The 11,701-nt window shown below is 52.0% G+C and overlaps 1 protein-coding gene across 1 annotated transcript in view; it reads left to right on the top strand.

The window, feature by feature from the left end:
* The window catches only part of psme2 (proteasome activator subunit 2), a gene marked incomplete at its 3' end in the record, with an annotated part of 57,563 nt that extends 45,868 nt beyond the window's left edge, over positions 1–11,695 (top strand). Inside the window, exons 5-8 of the mRNA XM_080184657.1 lie at positions 3,170–3,238; positions 5,089–5,156; positions 8,204–8,258; positions 11,609–11,695. Of these exons, the coding sequence (XP_080040783.1) occupies positions 3,170–3,238; positions 5,089–5,156; positions 8,204–8,258; positions 11,609–11,695 (279 nt within the window). The remainder of the gene's footprint in view (positions 1–3,169; positions 3,239–5,088; positions 5,157–8,203; positions 8,259–11,608) is intronic.
* Between the last annotated feature and the right edge of the window lie 6 nt (positions 11,696–11,701).

Here is an 11,701-nt window from a genome sequence, read left to right on the forward strand (position 1 = left end):
CCTCTACACTGTCCCCCAGAGACAGGGTACAATACAGAGCTCCCTCTACACTGTCCCCCCCCAGAGACAGGGTGCAATACAGAGCTCCCTCTACACTGTCCCCCCAGAGACAGGGTACAATACAGAGCTCCCTCTACACTGTCCCCCCCAGAGACAGGGTACAATACAGAGCTCCCTCTACACTGTCCCCCCCAGAGACAGGGTACAATACAGAGCTCCCTCTACACTGTCCCCCAGAGACAGGGTACAATACAGAGCTCCCTCTACACTGTCCCCCCCAGAGACAGGGTACAATACAGAGCTCCCTCTACACTGTCCCCCCAGAGACAGGGTACAATACAGAGCTCCCTCTACACTGTCCCCCCCAGAGACAGGGTACAATACAGAGCTCCCTCTACACTGTCCCCCCAGAGACAGGGTACAATACAGAGCTCCCTCTACACTGTCCCCCAGAGACAGGGTACAATACAGAGCTCCCTCTACACCTCCCCCCAGAGAGACAGGGTACATTACAGAGCTCCCTCTACACTGTCCCCCCCAGAGACAGGGTACAATACAGAGCTCCGTCTACACTGTCCCCCCCAGAGACAGGGTACAATACAGAGCTCCCTCTACACCTCCCCCCCAGAGACAGGGTACAATACAGAGCTCCCTCTACACTGTCCCCCAGAGACAGGGTACAATACAGAGCGCCCTCTACACCTCCCCCCCAGAGACAGGGTACAATACAGAGCTCCCTCTACACTGTCCCCTAGAGACAGGGTACAATACAGAGCTCCCTCTACACTGTCCCCCAGAGACAGGGTACAATACAGAGCTCCCTCTACACTGTCCCCCAGAGACAGGGTACAATACAGAGCTCCCTCTACACTGTCCCCCAGAGACAGGGTACAATACAGAGCTCCCTCTACACTGTCCCCCCAGAGACAGGGTACAATACAGAGCTCCCTCTACACTGTCCCCCCAGAGACAGGGTACAATACAGAGCTCCCTCTACACCTCCCCCCCAGAGACAGGGTACAATACAGAGCTCCCTCTACACCTCCCCCCCAGAGACAGGGTACAATACAGAGCTCCCTCTACACTGTCCCCCAGAGACAGGGTATAATACAGAGCTCCCTCTACACTGTCCCCCCAGAGACAGGGTACAATACAGAGCTCCCTCTACACTGTCCCCCAGAGACAGGGTACAATACCGAGCTCCCTCTACACTGTCCCCCAGAGACAGGGTACAATACAGAGCTCCCTCTACACCTCCCTCCCAGAGACAGGGCACAATGCAGAGCTCCCTCTACACTGTCCCCCAGAGACAGGGTACAATACAGAGCTCCCTCTACACCTCCCCCCCCAGAGACAGGGTACAATACAGAGCTCCCTCTACACTGTCCCCCACAGAGACAGGGTACAATACAGAGCTCCCTCTACACTGTCCCCCACAGAGACAGGGTACAATACAGCGCTCTCTCTACACCTCCCCCCCAGAGACAGGGTACAATACAGAGCTCCCTCTACACTGCCCCCCCAGAGACAGGGTACAATACAGAGCTCCTTCTACACTGTCCCCCAGAGACAGGGTACAATACATAGCTCCCTCTACACTGTCCCCCCAGAGACAGGGTACAATACAGAGCTCCCTCTACACTGTCCCCCAGAGACAGTGTACAATACAGCGCTCCCTCTACACCTCCCCCCCAGAGACAGGGTACAATACAGAGCTCCCTCTACACTGTCCCCCCAGAGACAGGGTACAATACAGAGCTCCCTCTACACTGTCCCCCAGAGACAGTGTACAATACAGCGCTCCCTCTACACCTCCCCCCCAGAGACAGGGTACAATACAGAGCTCCCTCTACACTGTCCCCCCTAGAGACAGGGTACAATACAGAGCTCCCTCTACACTGTCCCCCCAGAGACAGGGTACAATACAGAGCTCCCTCTACACTGTCCCCCAGAGACAGGGTACAATACAGTGCTCCCTCTACACTGTCCCCCCCAGAGACAGGGTACAATACAGAGCTCCCTCTACACTGTCCCCCCCAGAGACAGGGTACAATACAGAGCTCCCTCTACACCTCCCCCCCAGAGACAGGGTACAATACAGAGCTCCCTCTACACCTCCCCCCCAGAGACAGGGTACAATACAGAGCTCCCTCTACACTGTCCCCCCAGAGACAGGGTACAATACAGAGCTCCCTCTACACTGTCCCCCAGAGACAGGGTACAATACAGAGCTCCCTCTACACTGTCCCCCCCAGAGACAGGGTACAATACAGAGCTCCCTCTACACTGTCCCCCAGAGACAGGGTACAATACAGAGCTCCCTCTACACTGTCCCCCCAGAGACAGGGTACAATACAGAGCTCCCTCTACACTGTCCCCCCCCAGAGACAGGGTACAATACAGAGCTCCCTCTACACTGTCCCCCAGAGACAGGGTACAATACAGAGCTCCCTCTACACTGTCCCCCCCAGAGACACGGTACAATACAGAGCTCCGTCTACACTGTCCCCCAGAGACAGGGTACAATACAGAGCTCCCTCTACACTGTCCCCCCCAGAGACAGGGTACAATACAGAGCTCCCTCTACACTGTCCCCCAGAGACAGGGTACAATACAGAGCTCCCTCTACACTGTCCCCCAGAGACAGGGTACAATACAGAGCTCCCTCTACACTGTCCCCCCCCAGAGACAGGGTACAATACAGAGCTCCCTCTACACTGTCCCCCCCAGAGACAGGGTACAATACAGAGCTCCCTCTACACTGTCCCCCAGAGACAGGGTACAATACAGAGCTCCCTCTACACTGTCCCCCAGAGACAGGGTGCAATACAGAGCTCCCTCTACACTGTCCCCCAGAGACAGGGTACAATACAGAGCGCCCTCTACACTGTCCCCCCCCAGAGACAGGGTACAATACAGAGCTCCCTCTACACTGTCCCCCAGAGACAGGGTACAATACAGAGCTCCCTCTACACTGTCCCCCAGAGACAGGGTACAATACAGAGCTCCCTCTACACTGTCCCCCAGAGACAGGGTACAATACAGAGCTCCCTCTACACTGTGCCCCCAGAGGCAGCATCAAGCTCTCTTTCTCTCTCTCACTATTGCGGAGACAGGTGAGAGTGAAATCTTTCTCCGCTAACCCCTTGTCTTTTTACTGTCTTCCCAGTTGACCACCTGGATCCAATACATGGTTCCGAAAATTGAAGATGGCAATGATTTTGGGGTTGCCATTCAGGTGAGGATGTGGGGTGGCTTGGAGGGTAGATGTGGAGCTGAGCAGGGAGGGAGTACGCAGTTCCAGTATGTCCCAGAGCAGTGCCAGGGTTGGAGAGACTAAAGTGTAAGAACTTAAGTGTCACAGAGATTTCCGGCATGGAACCAAATACTTCAGCCCAACTTCTCCATGCTGCCCCCTTTCTTTTAAACCCCTAAGCCAGTCCCAATTGCCCATGTTTGGCCCGTATCCCTGTATATCCATCTTACCCATGTAACTATCTAAACGCTTTTTAAAAGACAAAATTGTACCCGTCTCTACTACTGCCTCTGGCAGCTCGTTCCAGACACTCACCACCCTCTGGACCCTTTTGTATCTCTCCCCTCTCACCTTAAACCTCTGCCCTCTAGTTTTAGACTCCCCTACCTTTGGGAAAAGATATTGACTATCTCGCTGATCTGTGCCCCTCATTATTTTATAGACCTCTATAAGATCACCCCTCAGCCTCCTACGCTCCAGAGAAAAAAGTCCCAGTCTATCCAGCCTCTCCTTATAACTCAATCCATCAAGTCCCGGTAGCATCCTAGTAAATCTTTTCTGCGCTCTTTCTAGTTTAATAATATCCTTTCTATAATAGGGTGACCAGAATTGTACACAGTATTCCAAGTGTGGCCTTCCCAATGTCTTGTACAACTTCAACAAGACGTCCCAACTCCTGTATTCAATGTTCTGAGCGATGAAACCAAGCATGCCGAATGCCTTCTTCACCACTCTGTCCACCTGTGACTCCACTTTCAAGGAGCTATGAACCGGTCCCCCTAGATCTCTTTGTTCTGTAACTCCCCCCAACGCCCTACCATTAACTGAGTAAGTCCTGCCCTGGTTCATTCGACCAAAATGCATCACCTCGCATTTATCGAAATTAAACTCCATCTGCCATTCATCAGCCCACTGGCCCAATTGATCAAGATCCCGTTGCAACTGGAGATAACTTTCTTCACTGTTCATCTTGAAGAGACCCACGGAGATCGTAGCCTCCCCCGCCTCTTCCCTAGGAGTCATTGCCCCAAGATACTTTACTCATCCATGGGACATGGGGTTTCGCTGGCTGGGGCCAGCATTTATTGCCCATCCCTAGTTACCCCGTGGAGGGCAGTTTGAGAGTGAACCACATCGCTGTGTGTGGCTCTGGAGTCACATGTAGGCCAGACCGGGGTAAGGACGGCAGATTTCCTTCCCTAAAGGGAACCAGATGGGATTTTCCGACAATGGGTCATCAGTAGATTCCTAATTCCAGATATTGTTTATTGAATTCAAATTCCACCATCTGCCCATGGTGGGACTCGAACCCGGACCCCCAGAACATTTGCTGAGTTTCTGGATTAATGATCCAGTGATAATAACACTCAGTCACTGCCTCCTCTGTTTCTCCCCTGTCACTTTTGGAAAAGTATTTTCCCAGGGGGTGTGAGGCGTTGCGGGTGGGGTCAGCATTTGTTGTCCCAATCTAATTGTACCCCTCAAGTATGGGCTGAAGTGGCCATTTGAGTGCGAGCTGGCAATTAAATATCAAACACACTGCTGTGTATGCGTGTGAGTGAGCATGTGTGTATGAGCGTGTGCGCGAGTGAGCGTGTGTGTGTGTGTGTTGATGCATCTGTGTGTGCGTATAGTGCAATCTGGAATCACACGTAGGCCAGACCAAATAAGGATAATTTCCGCTTCCCCTTAATGAACCAGATGGTTTTTTTTGATGGCCATCATTACTGGGATTAGTGCCATGTACTCCAGATTTTATTAAATGAATTTAAATTCCACCATCTGCTGTGAGGAGAACGCATTGACGGATGTTAAACATTTCTCGCTCTTAGGAAAAGATTCTTGAGAGAACGGCAGCTGTGAAGACCAAAGTGGAGGGTTTTCAGACCAGCATTACCAAGTACGTTGGCTGTGGGAACCGAGAGCATTTAGATTCCACATGTCGCTGCGGTGTCACAGACTCGGGGTTTGAGAATCTACTCCGTTCTCAGAGACTGGGGTTGCAACTACTTGCCATGTGGAAAAGTTTCTCCTTGTGTCTCTGTTCCCTCTTCTGCCCAGACACCTTAATGCACACACACACACACACACACTCACACTCCGCTCTCCACTGCCCATCACAGCCCTCCCCAGTCCTTTCATAGCAGGATGTCCAGTGAGTGATGAGAACCCCCTCTCCTCTCTGACACCTCTCAAAGAAAGAAGTCTCACAAGGCCAGGTTAAAGTCCATCAGGTTTACTTGGTAGCACGAGCTTTCAGAGTGTCGCTCCTTCATCAGGTGAGTGGGAAGGTGGGTTCACAAATAGGGCACATTAAAATTACTGGAGACTTGGGTGGAGAGATGGCAGATGGAGTTTAATCCGGACAAATGCGAGACGGTGCATTTTGGAGGGTCAGATTGAGGTGTGACTTAAATGGTAGAACTCTTAGGAACATTAACATACAGAGGGATCTGGGCGTGCTGGTCCACAGTTCCCTACAAGTGGCAACACAGGTGGCCAAGGTGAGTAAGAAGGGGAATGGCAGTGCCCCTTCTCAGCCGGGGCACTGAGTACAAGAATTGCAGCTTTATCAAACCTTGGTTCGGCCACATTTGGAGTATTGTGTGCAGCTCTGGTCACTGCACTACCAGAAGGATGTGGAAGCTCTGGACAGACTGCAAAGAAGGTTCACCAGGATGTTGCCTGGTCTCGAGGGTGTTGGCTATGAGGAGAGGTTGGAGAAACTCGGATTGTTTTCACTGGAGAGACGGAGGCTGAGGGGAGACCTGATAGAGATTTACAAAATTATTGGATGTGGAGATGCCAGCCTTGGACTGGGGTGGGCACAGTAAGAAGTCTCACAACACCAGGTTAAAGTCCAACAGGTTTATCTGAAAAAGATTTACCAGGATGTTGCCTGGTATGGAGGGCATTAGCTATGAGGAGAGGTTGGAGAAACTTGGTTTGTTCTCACTGGAGCGACAGAGGGTGAGGGGAGACCTGATAGAAGTCTACAAGATTATGAGGGACATGGACAGAGTGGACAGTCAGAAGCTTTTCCCCAGGGTGGAAGAGTCAATTACTAGGGGGGCACAGGTTTAAGGTGCGAGGGGCAAGGTTTAAAGGAGATGTACAAGGCAGATTTTTTACACAGAGGGGGGTGGGTGCCTGGAACTCACTGCCGGGGGAGGCAGTGGAAGCGGATACGGTAGTGAGTTTTAAGGGGCATCTTGACAAATCCATGAATAGGATGGGAATAGAGGGATATGGTCCCCGGAAGGGTAGGGGGGTTTAGTTCAATCGGGGCAGCATGGTCAGTGCAGGATTGGAGGGACCGAAGGGCCTGTTCCTGTGCTGTCCTGTTGTTTGCTAGAGTTCAAATCAGAGGCTGGGAATCCTGCAGAGAGTAACTCACCTCCTGACTCCCCCCACAAAGCCCCTCCACCATCCACAAGGACACACATCAGGAGTGTGATGGAATACTCTCCACTTGCCTGGCTGAGCACGGCTCCCACAACACTGGAGAAACTCGACACTGTCCAGGACAAAGCAGCCCCACTCTGATAGGCGCCCATCCACTCATACTCACTCCCTCCACCACCCACACACAGTGGCAGCAGTGTGTGTGTCTGTGTGTGTCCATCACCGCAGTGACTCGCCAAGTCTCCTTCGACAGCACCTACCAATCCCACCACTGTCTAGGAGGACAAGGGGGAAGCCGCAGACACACGGGGAACACCACCGCCCGCAAGTTCCCCCTGAGCCCCACTCACCGTCCCGACTTGGGAATATATCGGCCGTCCAAATCCTGGAACTCCCTCCCTAACAGCACTGAGGGTGTTCCCCACACCCCACGGGGACTGCAGCGGGTTCGAGAAGGGACAGCTTCACCCACCACCTTCTCGAGGGGCAATTAGGGATGGGCAATAAACACTGAACCCAGTCAGCGACACCCCATGTCCCACAAATGAATGAAAAGTCTGCAAAGGGATTATAGACAGTCTGAGAGAGTGGGTGAGGTTCTGGCAGATGGAGTACAGTGTTGGTAAATGTGAGATCATCCATTTTGGTCGGAATAACAGCAAAATGGACTACTGTTTAAATGGTAAACAATTGCAGCATGCTGCTGTGCAGAGGGACCTGGGTGTCCTTGTACAGGAATCACAAGGGGTTGGTTTGCAGGTACAGCAGGGAATGAAGACGGGAAATGGAATTTTATCCTTCATTGGGAGAGGGATGGAGTTTAAACACAGCGAGGTTATGTTCCAGCTGTATAAGGTGCTGGTGAGGCCACACCTGGAGTTACTGTGTACAGTTTTGGTCTCCTTACTTGAGAAAGGATAGACTGGCACTGGAGGGGGTGCAGAGGAGATTCACTCGGGTGATTCCGGAGTTGAGAGGGTTGGATTATGAGGAGAGACTGAGTAGACTGGGGCGTTAGTCACTGGAATTCAGAAGAATGAGGGGAGATCTTATAGAAACATGTAAGATGATGAAGGGAATCGATAAGATAGAAGCAGGGAAGTTGTTTCCACTGGTGGGTGAAACTAGAACGAGGGGGCATGGCCTCAAAATAAGGGGGAGCAGATTTAGGACTGAGTTGAGGAGGAACTTCTTCACACAAAGGGTTGGGAATCTGTGGAATTCCCTGCCCAGTTGAGGCTCCCTCAGTGAATGTTTTTAAGACAAGGATAGATAGATTTTTGAACAGTAAAGGAATTAAGGGTTATGGTGAGCGGGTGGGTAAGTGGGGCTGAGTCCATGAAAAGATCAGCCATGATCTTATTGAATGGGGCAGCAGGCTCGAGGGGCTGAATGGCCCACTCTTGCTCCTAGTTCCTATGTTCTTATAACTCAAACCTCCTGAGTGGTGAGTGAAGAGATGGGCAATAAAGGCTGGGGACAGTCAGCAATGCCCCCACGTCCCACGAATAAATAAAGAAACCTCCTCCTCTCTCTTGGCAGATACTTCACTGAACGAGGGGATGCAGTTGCCAAGGCGTCCAAGGATACACATGTGGTAAGTAGAACGGGAGCGAGGGGTGGGCTGGTGTGAGGGGAGGGGAAGGCTTGGACCCTGAGATGGAGTAAAGCTTCTAGCACAGCCCCCGCCCCGCCTGTCCGCACAGTTTATTGGGAGTTTCCATTGGTGCGAGGGCAACATGGGGGAAGTGTGTTGGGTTTAAAAGGGTTTGATAGAGTAGAAGTAGACCAAATATTTCTCTCCCTTGTGGGGCAGTCTCAAGGAAGAGGTCATGAGTAGAGGTTGAGAGGTGGTAGATTTAAAACTGAGATGAGTCATAGACTCACCGAGGTTTACAGCAGGGAAACAGGCCCTTCGGCCCATCTTCTCCATAGACTCACCGAGGTTTACAGCAGGGAAACAGGCCCTTCGGCCCATCTTCTCCATAGACTCACCGAGGTTTACAGCAGGGAAACAGGCCCTTCGGCCCATCTTCTCCATGCTGCCCTTTTTTTAAACCCCTAAGCTAATCCCAATTGCCCACATTTGTCCCATATCCCTCTATACCCATCGTACCCATGTAACTGTCTAAATGCTTTTTAAAAGATAAAATTGTACCCGTCTCTACTACTGCCTCTGGCAGCTCGTTCCAGACACTCACCACCCTCTGGGTGAAAAAATTGCCCCTCTGGACCCTTTTGTATCTCTCCCCTCTCACCTTAAACCTCTGCCCTCTAGTTTTAGACTCCCCTACCTTTGGGAAAAGATATTGACTATCTCGCTGATCTGTGTCCCTCATTATTTTATAGACCTCTATAAGATCACCCCTCAGCCTCCTACGCTCCAGAGAAAAAAGTCCCAGTCTATCCAGCCTCTCCTTATAACTCAATCCATCAAGTCCCGGTAACATCCTAGTAAATCTTTTCTGCTCTCTTTCTAGTTTAATAATATCCTTTCTATAATAGGGTGACCAGAATTGTACACAGTATTCCAAGTGTGGCCTTCCCAATGTCTTGTACAACTTCAACAAGACGTCCCAACTCCTGTATTCAATGTTCTGACCGATGAAACCAAGCATGCCGAATGCCTTCTTCACCACTCTGTCCACCTGTGACTCCACTTTCAAGGAGCTATCGACCACTTCACGCTGAGGGAGGTGAATTTGTGGAACTTGCTGCCGCACAGCGCGGTGGAGTCTGAGTCATTAAATGTTTTAAACAAGTTTTAAAGTTTATTTATTAATGTCACAAGTAAGGCTTATATTAACACTGCAATGAAGTTACTGTGAAAATCCCCCTAGTCCCCACACTCCGGGGCCTGTTCGGGTTACACTGAGGGAGAATTTAGCACGGCCCAATGCACCCTAACCAGCACGTCTTTCAGACTGTGGGAGGAAACCAGGGCACCCGGAGGAAACCCACGCAGACACGGGGAGAATGTGCAGACTCCCAAGCCGGGAATTGAACCCAGGTCCCTGGCACTGTGAGACAGCAGTGTTAACCCACTGTGTCACCGTGCCCCCGGGAATCGAACCCGGGTACCTGGCGCTGTGAGACAGCAGTGCTAACCCACTGTGTCACCGTGCCCCCGGGAATCGAACCCGGGTCCCTGGCACTGTGAGACAGCAGTGTTAACCCACTGTGTCACCATGCCCCCTGGGAATCGAACCTGGGTACCTGGCGCTGTGAGACAGCAGTGCTAACCCACTGTGTCACCGTGCCCCCTGGGAATCGAACCCGGGTCCCTGGCGCTGTGAGACAGCAGTGTTAACCCACTGTGTCACCATGCCCCCTGGGAATCGAACCCGGGTACCTGGCGCTGTGAGACAGCAGCGCTAACCCACTGTGTCACCGTGCCCCCTGGGAATCGAACCCGGGTACCTGGCGCTGTGAGACAGCAGTGCTAACCCACTGTGTCACCGTGCCCCCGGGGAATCGAACCCAGGTCCCTGGCACTGTGAGACAGCAGTGTTAACCCACTGTGTCACCATGCCCCCGGGAATCGAACCCGGGTCCCTGGCTCTGTGAGACAGCAGCGCTAACCCACTGTGTCACCGTGCCCCCCCGGGAATCGAACCCGGGTCCCTGGCACTGTGAGACAGCAGTGCTAACCCACTGTGTCACCGTGCCCCCCCGGGAATCGAACCCGGGTCCCTGGCGCTGTGAGACAGCAGTGCTAACCCACTGTGTCACCGTGCCCCCCGGGGAATCGAACCCGGGTCCCTGGCGCTGTGAGACAGCAGCGCTAACCCACTGTGTCACCGTGCCCCCGGGAATCGAACCCGGGTCCCTGGCGCTGTGAGACAGCAGTGCTAACCCACTGTGTCACCATGTGGGAAGCAATGGCCGAGTGTTCTTATCGTAAGACTAATAATCACCGAAACTCTGCGAATGTTCTGGGGATCCGGGTTCGAATCCCACCACAGGCAGATGGTGGAATTTCAATTCAATAAAAAATATCTGGAATGAAGAATCTACAGTCCAAAGATGTGCAGGTTAGGGTGGATTGGCCGTGCTAAATTGTCCCTTAGTGTCCAAAGATGTGTAGGTTAGGGTGGATTGGCCGTGCTAAATTGTCCCTTAGTGTCCAAAGATGTGTAGGTTAGGGTGGATTGGCCATGCTAAATTGCCCCTTAGTGTCCAAAGATGTGTAGGTTAGGGTGGATTGGCCGTGCTAAATTGTCCCTTAGTGTCCAAAGATGTGTAGGTTAGGGTGGATTGGCCATGCTAAATTGCCCCTTAGTGTCCAAGGATGTGTAGGTTAGGGTGGATTGGCCGTGCTAAGTTGTCCCTTAGTGTCCAAAGATGTGCAGGTTAGGGTGGATTGGCTGTGCTAAATTGCCCCTTAGTGTCCAAAGATGTGCAGGTTAGGGTGGATTGGCCGTGCTAAATTGTCCCTTAGTGTCCAAAATGTGCAGGTTAGGGTGGATTGGCCGTGTTAAATTGTCCCTTAGTGTCCAAAATGTGCAGGTTAGGGTGGATTGGCCGTGCTAAATTGTCCCTTAGGGTCCAAAGATGTGTAGGTTAGGGTGGATTGTCCGTGCTAAATTGTCCCTTAGTGTCCAAAGATGTGTAGGTTAGGGTGGATTGTCCGTGCTAAATTGTCCCTTAGTGTCCAAAGATGTGTAGGTTAGGGTGGATTGGCCGTGCTAAATTGTCCCTTAGTGTCCAAAGATGTGTAGGTTAGGGTGGATTGGCCATGCTAAATTGTCCTTCAGTGTCACCTGAACTGGAGTGAGGCGACGAGGGGATTTTCACCGTAACTTCATTGCAGTGTTAATGTAGCTGACTTTTAACACTTTTAAAGGTGGGGAGAGTGGGGGAAGTGGGTGGGTGAGACCCGGACAAAGTGCCCTCTGCCTCTTCCCAGGGCTGGATTTCACCCTCTGTTGTCCCCTCCTGTTGCAGATGGACTATCGCCAGCTGGTGCACGAGAAAGATGAAGCGGCCTACGTAGACCTCCGAACGATGGTCATGGATGTCAGAGGCTTCTATGTGAGT

This window comes from Carcharhinus amblyrhynchos, unplaced genomic scaffold (genome assembly GCF_965287045.1).
Source record: "Carcharhinus amblyrhynchos unplaced genomic scaffold, sCarAmb.v2.hapA scaffold_855, whole genome shotgun sequence".
NCBI classification, from domain to species: Eukaryota; Metazoa; Chordata; class Chondrichthyes; order Carcharhiniformes; family Carcharhinidae; genus Carcharhinus; species Carcharhinus amblyrhynchos.